Source organism: Oculina patagonica, chromosome 5 (genome assembly GCF_052425735.1).
Source record: "Oculina patagonica isolate OP01 chromosome 5, crgOcupat, whole genome shotgun sequence".
In the NCBI taxonomy this organism is placed as follows: domain Eukaryota; kingdom Metazoa; phylum Cnidaria; class Anthozoa; order Scleractinia; family Oculinidae; genus Oculina; species Oculina patagonica.
Window position 1 is genome coordinate 3964044 of NC_135762.1, and position 15944 is coordinate 3979987.

Sequence of the window (15944 nt, forward strand, 5' to 3'; positions counted from 1 at the left end):
AATTAAGTTTCATTCCAATGTGCGTGTAAGTGGAACTGGAAACTCTTCGTTGACGAGTGTGAGGCTATAAAATTAACGTCCTCTAACCTCCGTTATCCACCAAAGATTATTGACACCACCATCAACACATTCATTACAAGTCTAGCTACAGGAAGAACACAGAATGTTACAGCACACACAAGTGAGAGCAATGACACAATTCCAGAAGTGATGTTTTCCCTTCCCTTTGTTAATCAGAAAACCACGGAAAACACAAGGAGACAACTACACAGCCTTGGTTCAAAAATCGGCGTTTCCCTGCAACCCGTGTTTACGCGCAAGAAAGTCGGTGACATCCTCAAGACTAGAGAACCGACTAAACCGAAGATTGCTAACGAGCAATGCGTTGTTTATTACTTTTAATGTGGTCTATGCGAAATGAACTTTGTCGGCTTCACAAATCGACACCTGCATCAACGCATTAACGAACACGCCAGATCAACGTCTTCAATTGGAAAACACATCAAACAACATCATGGGATCGAGCATTTGAACATCGCGGACAACTTCTCAGTTCTCCGGAAATGCCGAAATAAGTTTGAATGTTTATTATACGAAATGCTGTACATCAAAGACCTGAAATCTTCACTCAAAGTGCAATCGAACTCGATTCGCGCGAAGTTATTTACAGATGACTAATATATTTAGATAACCAACACGCACATTGGAATGAAACTTAATTATTATTCAAAACTCAACTCTTAAAAACTTGAACACTTAAAAACTTTTTAATCTTGAAAATGATGTTCGATACATCGAAACGTCGATTAACGTTATTATAAATTTTTCTCGTCAGGCTAAAATTTGCAAATTTGATACCATTTTTATAAGAACCAATTGGGCCTCAAATTTGGAAACAGGTTCTTATTTTCTAAAATTGATTAAAAAGGTTTACTTTTGTGTAATGAGTTTGGACAAAGCAGTACTGTGCATGTATATAATGTCATAGTAAATGATTAAAGCTTCATTTTCTGTAAAGTCAGTAATTCGGCAAATAACCTACGAAGAAATACAAATTTCGCCAGTCAGTGAAATTTGTTAACTTGCAAACTTTCCGTGCAGTCCTTATTTACTCTCGCGAAAAATGACTCCGGCCAATTTCCTCGTGAAAGTACTTTTAAAACATTGAACAAATTTTCTGCTTTTCACCGATTGTCATTTTCCTTTCCTTTCATTTGACTATTATAACTTATTACTTTTTAAAAATTTTTGTCGTGTTGATCAGTAAAATTCTAAGCGTGTAGCTTAACCTGTGTCTTATTCTTTTAGTCAGGTACCCAGGAGTCCAAAATGTGACACCCACGGGCATTTTGGTCTGATTTTTGGCAACATAGCTATTTTTACTAAATCGAGTACGCTGATTTCGAAAATCAATGTTGCCAAGTTCACGGCGGTCAAACGCAAAAGTTGACGTCACATCCGGTCTTCGCCGCCTCGAACTTTCGACTTGAAAGTGGGCAAACTTTTGTAAGAAATTGTTAAAGAAACAGTACGGTGAAGGAACAGTTCAAGCTGGGACACTCAGTGGAGATGAATTATCAAATTTCCAATCCATAAGCGGCGTATAAACCTTAACTTTCCAGGGACGGCGTTAACTTTAAGAAAAATTTAAGACTTTGTATGGAAAATTTTGGCGTGAATTACGCAGGAACTGCGCACGCGCGCTGCGTTTGACCGCTGTGTGGTTGCCAAGCTTAGTTCTTGCGTCAAGATGATGTTTTGATGCATTTAATTATGACGTCATTGTCCAAATAAGGAATTTTCTTTCCTTTAGCTATTTTAAGCATAATTCTTCCAGAAATTCGTTTAAAACATTATTAGTATACTGTAAAAATAATTTTAAGAATTTTCTGACAGTTTTTATACCGTTTCTATGAATATCAAGTCGTCCAGTGAGAATTGACCACGCCCTCTCATAACAATTCACTTTATCACGGGTATCATAGTGTTATCATTTGTTGAAAAATGAATGTGATTCTTGTATTAATAGAAAGTTGTAATTGAATTGCTCCACAAACATCAGCGATGTTTCACATACACCATAACGACTGCTTTTATCCAGAAAGAGAGTGGCAAGGAGAGACAGAAGCAAGATAATGAAGCTGAGAATTCTCTACATCTCCACACAACAAAATTCGGGTTGTTCTTGTCACGGACAAATAAGACATTGCAAAACAATGCCAAGAAAGATCTCGTGACTCTAGAAATAAAACAAGATCTTTCGATTGGACAGTCTCAGCTTGAACGATTCGTGGAAGGGTGCCTACTGTCTTCAGACAGAGAGGAAGAACGGGAACGGGAAGAAGGGATGGAAGACAAACTTTCGTGACCCTGTTCGCAAGAATAATCCACCTCTATTTGCCAGCCTTTATGAGGTCAAAAGTGCTGCAACTAGCCCCAAAAAGAGTAAGACTTTAAATTTGCATGAAAACCAGAGTATTCTATGTTGTCTTGTGACGGTGTATGAAGGCAGGCGCGAGATAAACATGCAAGCCATATTGTAGCATCTGAGGTATAATGCCGGTGCCACTGTTTCTCGCAGAAATGAACCCACAAGTGTGAAACAAGTCAATTTTAGCAGACGTTCTCAGAGAAAAGGTCAAGTGCCTAGAGTCAGTTTGTTCTTCGATGGCTTCGCCCTGGTGGCAGCATACTAATTATGGTGGCAGCTATTGGCAAACCAAAAAATGCAAATGCTTTCGGTGGCTTTGCGGAATGTTACGTGTACACTGTTTTACGGAAAGGTCCTGGATGTGTTACTCAATGGGAGGCACTCCATAAAAGCAACGACAAGAAGACGACGCCCCGAGAACACGGCGCGGCCTGTGGGCAGAGTCATTGAAGTACGTAAGAAGTTCAGTTGCGGCCAATGAACACGGGGGGGGGAGCACTTCCTATAAATGGGCTAATGGGGATGTGCCGCTGGATGGGGTCGCATTTTCACGACTGGACTGACCATAATGGGCTCGCCTTTTCAAGCACTTTTTATAGGGTGACTAGAATGGGGCTACACTTTTCCGGGATTTTAAGAGTAAGAAAATTCTGGCAAGTTGTGATTTATAAACGGAAAGATTCGCCAAAAAATTGCTGTTGTTCAATATTTGACAAACGGCTCCCAGAAAGTGACAAAGTTGGGGTCGTGAAAATTACATTCACCCAAAAGTGACTAATAAGATGGGGTCTATAATTGGCCATAGAATATGACTATAATGGGGTAGGGGTTCTGAGAGGCCAGCGGCACATACCCAACAAAAATTGACCCAAGTACCCCCCCCCCCCCCCCCGGGCCGATGAAGTGGCGAGCATTTTTGGCGCACTAGGAGACAACAAAGCGGACTTCGCACGAATTCTCTCAGATGAACTTATCTCGCAGGCACTGACTCTCTTTGACTGACAGTCTTAGCAGGCATGTCGACAACATAATACTTCTTGTTACTTCTTCTGGCACATCGATCGCGCTAAGCTCTCATCAACAGTGTGGATATGGGCAGAACCTTCAGAGAATCCAACGTAAATAACTTTAGAGAATGTCTCAGTAAATCTTCCTGATAACTCGTCATCAAGTTTATTGTTTCCATCTCACACCATCACCGGCTGTAACAGCACCTCTTTCATCTGTGGAGAGTTTTCACAGAACACTTTGTTCTTCTCTCCTCGGTCGGCGAAGATGTCCTCAAAGCTGACACCACTACCTCCGCAGAAAACGTTTGCTTGTTGAATGTATAATATGGTCTTTTACATGAGAGTTTTCGTCGCGGGATGACTTTCGTCCCGGGATGAATTCATCTCGGTGTCTGGTCATTGTCTTGTTACTGTCTACATGATTTCGTCCCGGGATGAGTTATATCTTCCCAGGATAAACTCATCACCGGGATGAAATGTCATCCCGGGATGAAACGTGAAACAAAAAAGGCCCTGTAAACAGTCTTTCCGGGATGAAATTTATAGTAATGTATGCACGGGTGAGATGAACTCAACTCGGGCGGGACGACTTACACCCCAGCATCTCGGGATGAACACGCTCATATAAAATGAAAATTATTTCATCCCGGGACGAAACTCATCTCAATCTGACCACTGACTATATATGTGCCTCTTCGCTATGAATTTAGAAAATCGCATGTCATGTGCACTGGGCTGTGCAGATGCACCAAGACCGACGCTAATTGCTATATCAACCTGCGCTAAAGCGCTTTAAAGAAACTTGTTTTAAAAGCAATATTAGTTCAGTGTTTTTGAAAAAGTTCAGAAGATATATTAAAAATATTTATAATATTGATTAAAAATATTATAGACAGATTTGAACGTGAGAGCAAGGAGCAATGTTATGATCATTTTAAATTCGTTAATTTTACATGCGTTCAACCAAAGACTTTATCATGAGCCTAAAACAGACAAAGTGCATTTTGAAATAAGTTAGATTCAGCAATATACAAGACAAACAATAAAGTTTTATCTCTAACTATAACAACGATGATATATTACGACATTAACTATGATGTTATTTCCATTTATTTTACCACAAAACTTACACGAAATGCTGAAACAAGGGAAACTTGATATATGAAAATTGTAATGGCGTCATTCTTGATGCTCGCTAGCTCGTAGCTCCAGCGTGGCAAGACGACAACATTTTTCTTTCTTATTGCAACTACAGTGTTTTGTTAATACAAAAAATCGCATTTGTTCTTTGACAAAATAACAAAACTACACCAGTGATAAGGTTCCCGTGATAGGGTGAATTTTGTTTGAGAGGGCGTGGTAAATTGTCACTGAAGGGCTTTATTATCACAGAAACAGCGTAAAAACTCTCAGAAAAATCTTAAAATCATTTTTACAGTACACTAACAATGCTTTAAATGAATTTCTGGATGTATTATGCTTAAAATAGCTAAAGGAAAGAAAAGTCCTTATTTGGACCATGACGTCATAATTAAATGCATCAAAACATCATCTTAACGCACGAATTAAGCTTGGCAACATTGATTTTCGAAATCAGCGTACTCGATTTAGTAAAAATAGCTATGTTGCCAAAAATCAGATCAAAATGCCCATTGGTGTCACATTTTGGACGTCTGGGTACCTGACAATTTCAGCCGCTTTGATTTTTTGACCGAGTCATTCGATGAGTGTGTTGAGAATAACCAAGTATTTGATCTCGAAATTTTAACAAGGTTTCTATTTCTTCGAGAAATGTTTTCTATAGTTTAGTATTCTATAAATGCAATAGACCGCACTTTCCAGGGGTTTACTGGCGTAATAAAACCACTTGGGATGTTGGAAGAATACTCTAAAAGCATGTAAATCACTCACCTAATGCTCGTCACTCCTTCGTAGACGTTCTTTGGGCTCGTAACGCGTTTTCTCCCCTACGAACGTCTGCTTAACCGAGCTTCCACTTCTGTTCGTCGGCGGTTTGCCTTTGTTATGAAAAAACGAATCAGCACCCGTCTATCGTATTACAGAAGTTCGTGGGGAAGAAACGCGTGACGAGCCCAAAGAACGTCTGCGAAGGAGGCTAATGATTTACAAGCTTTTCTCGTGTTCTCCTAGTCCAGTCACTGAATTCTCTTCCAACATCCCGCGTGGTTTTATTACGCAGGTCAACCCTTAGAAAGTACGGTCTATTGCTTAAAGAAGTAATGTTTAGGTTTTTTAATGTAGAAAACTCTCCGCTTGGCTTGTGAGGTTTCTAGGCACTTTTATTCTAGCGATAGCACGCTCTGCTCAGTAATGGAGAAACGCACTAGGCATGCGCTGTTTCTAGGCAGCATTCTGGCGCTAGCAAGTTCTGCTCAGTGATCGCACGTACCTTAATAACTCATTTGACAACTGTCAACTGTCAGAATTTTCTGTTTTCTCATTACAATATTTCATTCCGTCACGTTTCTATTCTTTGTAACTTAAGACTTATCAAAAGCATCGTGAACTAAAATTTATCTGATAAGAAATAATTTTTAGGTATTTTGAATGTAGAAAACTCTGCCTTCCCTGGAGAAACGCCGTTTGGCATATGCTGTTTCTAGGCAATATTCTCTCGCTAGAAAACTCTGCTCAATGATCGGGTTTACCTTTATGGCTCATTTGTCAACTGTTAACTGTCAGCTGTCATTTTTGTTTTTCTAATTAGGTAATTAGGACCCCTTAAAAGAGAGAACGTCGAAGATCGTATCCGCAACAGAGTACCAACTACTAACGGAGATCTGACTTGACGCAGAAGAGGTTCATCAAAGAAGAAATAATTGCAGTGCAGTAAGTTACGTCTTTTATTATGTTTATAAGACTCTCTCCTCCGCAGAGGCCTCTCTCTTTTTTCGTAAGGGCTGGGAAATACGGTTAAAAGTGAGCGCGCGGGATGTAGTACCTCTCGAAGTATAAACCAATTAGTAATCATAAGTTAATGATCGAACTAGGCAGATATAACAATACGCCCAGACATAATTGCTGGTTTTCACTGTCACGCAATCAAAAAATAAATTCGAAACCATTCAACAACAGAAGCTATGAATTTCAACTATTATAGATGATAAATAGATAAACAATTTCTCCAAGTTTCGGGTCTGTGCGGTGTACCGTTCGCGATTTATTTTCCGAACCTTTCCACGCAAATTTATAAAGCTTAGTATGGAGCCGCCATCACTGTGTCCTGCTGAGGGACACAGTAATGGCCGCCGTGATGTCAGAGTAACCATCTGGAACTCAATTCTGTTTACAACAGCGGCCATCCTTGGCTTAAGAGCTAGTACACTTTCATATAAACACCACTTATTATATCTGAAATGTTCATTCTGCACAAAATGGAAAGGAAAGGCCTTTTTTCAAACAAAACAGCTTTGTCACGGCACTCAGCTTGATGTCACATACGACGGAGAACTCAAATATTCAAAATGCTCTGTTTTAAAAACGAATGACACTATCGATCTGGAAATTTGCAAAACTATATATTTTCAGTTTATCTTTCGCCTAATGACAACGGAAATTTAGCAGGCCTAGTGAATTTTGATTTCAGAATTTTATGACGTAACATGAAAACCCGGTCTGTGATTGTAATAAAACCGAAGATGAAATTCATTTTCTCTTTTATTGTTCCAAATATACAACAATAAGACATAACTTTTACAAGAAAATAAAACCTATCATCTTAAATGTCAGCCAGCTACCAGTGCCTGACTTGATTATAGAATTAATGAATTCTTCCGATTATTTTGTGACCATACAATTGATTAAATTTATATCATCTTGCTTTGATTTACGTAACAAAATACTATCAATGTAATTAATTTTATATGTAATCTTTTTTTTATTATGTTATTGTTTTATTACCAATTTTTATTATTATTATTACTTAATAAGTTTACGCTTTTGCAATATTGTAACAAATTTACAGTCATGCAAATAAAGCTTGTTGTTGTTCTGTGGTCGCAAGCTGAATTCGATTTGACATAACTATGTTTTTTGAGTTATTCTCCCACAACATTTACTTTTTATTGCTGCGTTTTCTATGATTTATACATGGAGATGTGTTGCACTCAGTGCTACAAAATGTAAATTTGACAGCTGCTGAAGGGTTATTTTTAGGGACTACACGAATTTGGCAATGTTGTGCAAACACGCACAAACTCGACCTACGCTCTTTTTGACCAGCTTTTGGGGACAATCGACCTGCGCTTGACTTCCGCTTGAATTTCGCATGCCAAACTTCCAAAAGCAGGCTTGATTAACTCCTTGGTGTTTTACTTCTTTTATTGTTAAAAAGGCAAGCAAAATCGATTCGGTAAAAAAGCCCTCGAGAATCGCTCGTTTCGTCAGGCTTGTCGCTAGCTAAATCCTGAAATTAAAAATACACTGAATAGCGCCTACAACTCACAAAAAATCATACTGGCCAATCGGAGACATGTAGTTATGTTGAGTCCCTTACTGCGTTGGAAAGTGTGTTTCGTCCAAACTCACTGTATTTAGCTTAGGAGGGTTTGAATTCAAGAAGAAGCTGCAGAGTGGTTTTATTGAAACGTAATTTTTTGCTTGCTTCCTGTCCAGACCTCGCTCTTCATGTCACAAACTTTCCCACCCCACTTCCTTTAGATGAGTCCAAGCTACAACAAGCATTACCGCACCCTACTCCGCAAAGGCTGTGTTTGTAACACTTGTCGCTTCCGAAGAAATTTGATTTCGCTTTCGGTGAGCTCGCTACACGTCCAGCCAAAATCCTAACCACAAGTTTGGTACGTATTCCATTTAGGGCAGAGGCGTCCGAAACTCACGATTCGAGAAAATTATTTATGTAAGCGTACGAATGATTTATATAAGCGTATCGGGTGGGACGTGAACTTGAAGAGCGCGGTGTTGTGTTACAGTTTAGGACGTTGGGAATTTGAGCGCTCTATGAGACTTTGTGTGGAGTTAAAAAGAACGTGGAATAAAAGCGCTCGACGAAATAAAATTTTACTTTCATTAAAAAAAAATCAAGCAAATGTACTCACTTTTCTTGGTTTCTGTTGTCCTTTTAGGCTATTTCATCGAGTTTAGTGTTTTTGAGGTTTTTGTCTTAATAATGAAGGCTACGACAAAAACCTCAAAACCCACCAAAATTCAATTACAACAGAGAATTTCGCCGCCCAAGTGAGTCTTTATGTAGAAATATAGCATGATAAATTTTGCATTAACTGAAATACTCGGAAAAAAATCCGAGTTCCAGATGGGATTTGAACCCACGACCCTCCGTGTTCTAGGACAGATGCTCTACCATTGAGCTACTGGGACTCTGTGGCGAGCAAGGGTGAAATGTGGGTCTTGACTAGAACCGCATCACGCAGCCAATGACATAGTCAAATCAGTACAAGTACAGTATGCTTTAATGTGACTGCGCGATGCAGTTATGAGTCCTATGTATGTGTACTTGTACTGATTTGACTATGTGACTGCGTGATGCGGTTCTAGTCAAGACCCACATTTCACCCTTGCTCGCCACAGAGTCCAAGTAGCTCAGTGGTAGAGCATCCGTCCTAGAACACGGAGGGTCGTGGGTTCAAATCCCATCTGGAACTCGGATTTTTTCCGAGTCTTTCAGTTAAAACAGAGAATTTGTTGTAAAAATTGAGGCGCAAGACATAGAAGGGAGTCGTTTAGTTTGCAGTTCTCTCCTCCTCAACTCAAACTAGGGCTTTCCACAAGTTGCTCGGCAACTTTTTGGCAACTTTTCATGTTTCGAGCAACTTTTTCCCCTTCGAGCAACTTTTTCTCTCTCGAGCAACTTTTTGCATTTTAAGCAATTTCCAGACCGAAGATCTCCGAGGATAATCCGAGTGTTGTTCAAAGGCAATACGAACGTTTCCGAAAATTTACGAAGTTTGCCGAAGATTTTCGAGGAACATCTGAAGACGTTCCACCTTTCGGCTCTTCTGCATATTAAAACATTACAAAATTCGTCACAAACATGACGTCATCGATATCATCACGATTTTTCTCAGTTAAAGAATTCAGTTAAAGAATTTCTTCTTTTGCTGTAAAAGTGCATAAAACTGCTTAGAAATCTTACTCTCAAAGGGAAATAAGCATATATTTAGAGAAATTCTCTTGATTAGAAGCAGCGTTTTGGATTTTTTGGAGCAACTTTCGAGCAACTTTTATTATCAGAAGCAACTTTTCTGTATTTTTGGAGCAACTTTTGAGCAACTTTTTGAGAAATTACGGGCAACTTTTTTGGAAATCTCGAGCAACTTGTGGAAAGCCCTAACTCAAACTGCTGATGTTCGGTCTCATCCAATAAAATTCTAACTGTGAAGCGCATTGAGCTTTGTAAATGCGCTATATAAGCAACTATATCATTCATTCAAACTTCATTCCCAGTGTTTATATTCGGGCGGGCAATGCGCCTGTCATCTCACTCGGTTTTAACCTTTAGTCTTCGTTCCTTACTGCGCAAGCTCGACGAACCGACCGCTGGTCAAAGAGAACAAATACCATGATTACATCACGTTCAAGTTCACAGCGTCAACGCAAAAAATTGACGTCACTTCCGGTTTTCAGGGCTTCGAACTTTCTGAGTTTGTAGGAAAATGTTAAAGAAATTGCACGGTGGAAGAAAAGTTCACGCTCGGAAACTCGGTAAAGATAAATTATTAAATTTACAATGCATAAGCAGAGTATAAATCTTAACTTTTAGGTATGGCGTTAACTTTTGGCTTTAAAGCGAAAGTTTTAGCAAATTTAAAACTTTGTATTCGCTTTTTTCACGATCCCATAATACATCTTGTTTTATTTAAATAACCCCCCAAAATTTTTGCATAAGCATTGTTTTCAATTTCTCTGGGGACGATTGCACGTCCCTGTAAATCCCAAGAGAAATTGAAAACAATGCTTATGCAAAAATTTTGGGGGGTAAACAAGATGTATTATGGTAACGGTGAAAACAGCGAATGAAGTATTTTGGCGGGAATTGCGCACGCGCATGGTGTTTGACCACGGAGTGGGGTTCAAGGATGACCCGGTTTACGCTTGTCATTCAACCCTACTGGGAGGAAATTTCATGAGGACTGCTGATCAAACTTTTTTTCCGACTTGACTTTCTTCCTTGATCATGTCTGCGTAAAGCAGAAACAGCTAAGTTGTATCATCCTTTTGTTTTAACAGCATGATGCATATGATTGGCGTGGGACCCTTCCTGTTGATGGCGTTACTCGCTCCTGTCACGCAAGGTGTAACCACTTACGACACTGGCAACGGAATACTGTACACGCTAAGTGTGGAAAGAGATGTAGCGCTGGAAAGTTCAACAACCAACTATAATTATCTGGAGTTCCTCTTGGTATCCAAGCACCCGCAGTATCCCAACAAGCGATCCCTGGTGCAGTTTGAGAATCTTCCCAGTGCCTGCCCGTCATCCAAGATACAATCTGCCAAGATGTACTTGTACTATGTCTACGCGCACAAGGCTAGCTGGCATTCCATCACCTACTCTCCATTCATCCCTCGCTACATGCAGGTGCACTTGGTGAAAAAATCCTGGGAGGAGTCTCAAGCCACCAGCACCAAGCGCTCTTCCAGTGCGAACTGGTCCTCTCCATGGCTGGGTCTGGATGGCACCGACGCCGAGGCAATCCCTCAGGATTGGAATCCGGTTACAATCTTCCCCCACCCCGGCTCCTTCTCCCGCTTCGTTGAGTTCGACATCACACCGGCAGCCAAAGCCTGGCGTAGCGGCGTACCTAACAACGGCCTCGTGATTCGCGCAGTCAACGAGCTGGAGCCGGGAAGAGGCATTCGCTTTGCCAGCAACGCGAATAAAGATAAAAATTTGCATGCTTTTGCTCGAGTTCTGTGTGCCCCGTGAAGCCGTGAACAAGCATTTCATTCCCCATCAAGCCAATGTGAAGAGTACTAGTAGAATGGATAACACACGTGGGGATTATTTGTATCTGCTTTTGAGCATTACAAATAAAATGACATATAAATGTAAACAATTTGTTTGTTGTGTTTCTCGTGAATCACCTCGCTTTTACAACCAATAAAACCTAGGGGCCCGGTTGTTCAAAGGACGCTATCCATCGGATAAATCACCGTGCAGTGGAAAGGTTGTGTCGTTAACGCTTATCCTTTGAATAGCGATTTATCAGGTGAATTGCGTTTTCCACACAAATTCCGATTATTTCGAAAGATCGCATTCTTGCAGTCACGAATTTTGGAAGAAGAGTCCTTTTCTGTTTAGAAGTTATTTCTCCCCTCTGTTCTGGTGGTGAAAATTGTTTGACATGGACTTCTCATTCAAACACCATATTCTTCTCCACGTTTACTCTCTTTATAAAAAACTGGAAAAAATTGTTTCGAAAGACAAAATAAATTGTTTGTAAACACGACATGTATAACAAAACATAGTTCGCATTTCGAATAAAAATGTTTGCAGAGGTGCAAAAACTAAAGAAAAAGTTTGCAGAGGAAAATTTTTCATCCCCCTTCCAAGAAAATATAAATGGTCCGTCCCTAAAGTAATGTGACCCTACTGTTGTCTACCTTAAGGGATTAGAACCACTCCAATAGAATATTTTTTTTTTTTTTTTTTTTTTGAATATTCTCTTGAACCACTCCCATAAGTGAAAGGGGCAAGCTTCACAGTACTTGCAACTAGAATATATTTTCCTTGACTGCACTAAAGGAGAACCAATGTTGATTCCCACCCTCATGTGTTGGGTATGTACTGCCTCGTCCACAGGCGCCGATCGGCCGGACGGTTGAGGCGGTAAGGCGGGAAAACAGGGAGCGCGGGGGTTGATGGTTAGGGAGCGAGCCCTTTTCCCGTCCGCATCAGGCCCACAACGCCAAGCGAACCGTGCACAACCAAGGAGGAGGACGCCTGGGGACGAGGCAGGGGTATGTACAAAAAAAAACCAGAAATGCTGATTATGGTGGCAAAACTTTCACTTACAAACCTATATCGTACTTATTCTCGCATTCTGATTACTTCATTTGGCGCTATTTTTCCGAACAATTACCTGATTTTAGTTACTTTTAAGTTTAAAAGTTATTCAGGTTATAAGAAACGACAAGTTAAATTCATTACGTTCCCGCCAAAATGTGCAACAAAAAAATGGGTGAAAAAATAGTCAGGTCGTGGAGATTTTTAATACAAATCGAGAACAGGAAAATCTAACGGACGATTGTGTGGTGTTCTATTGCTGAGTCCCTAAAACACTCCGGTCCTGTCAAACCCGGTGTAGTTCTTTTAGCCTTAGTCGTTATGAAAATAAAAATTATCTAGGAAGCCAACGTTCTATTTTTGCCAAAATACACTATGATGATCAAATATGACCAGAGTTAATATGACCAAAGCAGAGCAGACACAAAATGAAAGAATCCACGTCATTGGTAGCTTCAGTTCCATCACTGTTGTATCAATTACCAACAGGGACGAGGTAGAGACTTAATCAACAAAGCTTAGTCAATCGGAAAATAAAATCGATTTTTTGGTTTTTGGTTAAAATTATTGAAATTAAGTTGAATATATTTGATTACTTGATTTTTTAATTGATAAAACAGTATATTTTTGCGTCCAACTTGTGATTGAAGGACCGTTCTAATAACAGTTTTCATCGTACTCGTGTTTCGGTGATCTTGCTGACCTTGCCTGGGACTTCCGCTTAAGCTAACGTTATTGCTTAAATTAGTTTTCACGTGATTTTCACTGGATCAAAATCATTGTTTGTCTTTGCCTAGTTGGTATGCTCTGGTCAGGGTGTATTTCCAAAACAAGGAGCGAATCGACGAATGAGGAGAGAGGAACTCGGAACGGGGATCTATTACAGAGTGAATATCTGAACACAAATTATGATACAAGCTGCCAGGGACTTTTTGTTTATTCTAAGCACAGAAAATTTTCTTTTTGTGGCTTAGAACCCAAAACCTTTACTGATGAAAATCCATTCCCTCGTTGCTCCGAACCAGACTACATTGGAAGTGACAGAGTTCCTTTTAAAAGGTTTGCAGTTGGATATTTTGTGTTGTTGAAGAAGGTACGTCACTCTTTCACACTGTTTATTGGAGATATCAGTGTAAATCACGTATTAAAGCATGCGTTTCTTGCGTTCTTCTTTGCATACAAAAAAATAATAATTTCGAAGGCATACAATTCACTGCACTTAAAGTACTTGGTAAATAAAATAAATTTTCACCATTCGCGAAACCTTCAAATCGTTTATAAGCTCCTGGTGGAATGGTGTATAGATCTCTGTTAAAATTTCATTAGGCAAATGATTAAGAGCGACGTAAGAGCTTTTCAAAGTCGGTGAAAATGCAAATATTTGAATTTCCGCGGCCAACTTTGAAATTACGGCCAGAAATGAATTTTAGTTCGTGCACATGTCTAAGCCCATTTTTGGTTAAAATAAGCAAGCAAACCGGAGAGGAGCTAATTACTGCGAGCAAACTGGATTGGAACTAACCGCAAGCAAACTGGAGTGCTAGTGGAACTAACTGCTAGCAAACCAGGAAATCCCGGCAAAAAAATCCAACTTGAAAAATCTAACTTGAAAGTCCAACTCGAAATACTTACTCTGCAGAAGTAACTCTGTCTCACCGTAAAAGCAGATTTAGTTGATTAGGGTAGTCCGCGGAGTAGTCCGTAGGATAGTCCGTGGAGTGGGGGTCAGCAGGTAGTCCGGGGACTGGGGGTCAGTGTTTTAACCGGTCTTAACTCACCCGTTCGTTTGTAACCATCTGACCATTATTGAGAGCTAACCGTAAACAGGCTAACCGAAGTGAATGTCTGCCAGTCTGCATGTCTCCTGTAAGTTAGCTATTTATTGTAATGTATTGTAATTGTAAGTAAGCTATGTATTGTAATGTCAGTGCTAATCAATAAACTGCATTACTTGCTGTGTATGGCAGAAACAGCTATTAAAGTTGCGTCATCCTTTTGTTTTAACAGCATGATGCATATGATTGGCGTCGGAACCTTCCTGTTGATGGCGTTACTCGCTCCTGTCACGCAAGGTGTAACAACCTACGACACTGGCAAGGGAATACTGTACGCGCTCAAGGTGGTAAAAGATGTGACGCTGGAAAGTTCAACAACTAACTATAATTCGTTACCGCACCTTCATGCATCCAAGCACCCACAGTATCCCAACAAGCGTTCCCTGGTGCAGTTTGAGGATCTTCCCAGTGCCTGCCCATTAATCAAGATACAATCTGCAAAGATGTACTTGTACTATGTCTACGCGCACAAGCCTAGCTGGCATCCCATTGCCACGACTCCTTTCATCCCTCGCAACATGCAGACGCACTTGGTGAAAAAATACTGGTCTGAGACTCAAGCCACCAGCAGCAAGCGCTATTCCAGTGCTACATGGTCCACTCAATGGCTGGGTCTGGATGGCACCGACGCTGAAGCAGTCCCTCAGGATTGGAATCCAGTTACAATTTATCCCGCACGCCCGCGTGGTTTCGTGGAGTTCGACATCACACCGGCAGCCAAAGCCTGGCGCAGCGGCGCACCTAACTACGGCCTGGTGATCCGTGCAGTCAACGAGCTGGAGACAGGAAGAGGCATTCGATTTTATAGCAACGCGTATAGCGATGCTTCCAAGCATGCATATGTTCTTGTGCTCTGTGCACCGTGAAGCCGTGAACAAGCATTTCATTCCCCATCAAGCCAATGTGAAGAGTACTAGTAGAATAGATAACACACGTGGGGACGATTTGTATCTGCTTTTGAGCATTACAAATAAAACGACCTAAAAGTGTAATAGAAACGCGTGTTTTGTTTCTTGAGAAGCGCCCTGTGTTAATATCTAGTGAAAACAGCTGGACGTGACAGTCTACTCTTGGTGGCGTTGGATAATTTTGTCGTGTATTTTGGTCTTAGTCCAGTCCCTGACCTTTCTCTTCCGCGCGCGGAGTTAAATTGAGCCGCGAAAAGAGAAAACTGACCCATGATAACTTGCATGCACATGCTCAGATTGAACCAATCAGAAACGACAGAGTGTATTCTCATCCCCAGAGCACACGATCTTTCTGGTCTGCGCCCTGCGGCTGGCGAGAATGGACAGGGTGTATGGCGTACGCGCGCTAGGGTTAAAATTTTAATTGCTCGCTGAACTGCGCGACCAAGCGCGAGACTTCAATAAAAAAAACTGTGTTTTATTGCATCCAAAGCAAATTCAATGAACAGGTACAAAATACCAGGAGTAGTTCAAGTGATGAAGAGCCATTGGTGTTTTTGGCCGTTAGCTTTTAGCAGATACTGGCAAGCTAGGCTTTTTAAAAGTTATTCTCGCGCGCTTTCAAAAGTGCTTCCAAATATGTTTTTTTAGTTTGGGGGGGGGGGGGGGGTGGCAAAACTCCAGCAAAATGGCTTATTTCCGAGCATGCGCATGCCAGTTGACCTGAGCTAGCTCTCGGATTCAACCCCTATA

General features: G+C 40.6%; 2 protein-coding genes across 6 annotated transcripts in view; both read left to right on the forward strand.

The window, feature by feature from the left end:
• LOC144654884 (uncharacterized) overlaps positions 1-11476 on the forward strand; it is a 29251-nt gene extending 17775 nt beyond the window's left edge. For 3 of the 4 annotated variants that reach the window (XM_078515122.1, XM_078515123.1, XM_078515124.1), the window contains exon 2: positions 10669-11476. In XM_078515122.1, the coding sequence (XP_078371248.1) occupies positions 10670-11368 (699 nt within the window). In that variant the 5' untranslated portion in view covers position 10669 and the 3' untranslated portion in view covers positions 11369-11476. Of the gene's footprint in view, positions 1-6202; positions 6292-10668 lie in introns of those variants that run through there. The other variant, XM_078515121.1, reaches the window with a different exon arrangement.
• Positions 11477-13441: 1965 nt separating this feature from the next.
• Positions 13442-15281, forward strand: LOC144654885 (uncharacterized). 2 transcript variants are annotated; one of them, XM_078515126.1, is made up of 2 exons: positions 13442-13541; positions 14456-15281. In XM_078515126.1, exon 2 carries the CDS (start codon positions 14457-14459, stop codon positions 15147-15149), a length of 693 nt encoding a protein of 230 aa, XP_078371252.1. In that variant the 5' UTR covers positions 13442-13541; position 14456; the 3' UTR covers positions 15150-15281. The 2 variants fall into 2 exon arrangements, with proteins under 2 accessions (XP_078371252.1, XP_078371253.1); XM_078515127.1 differs by having other exon boundaries at positions 13443-13507.
• The last annotated feature ends 663 nt before the right edge of the window (positions 15282-15944 follow it).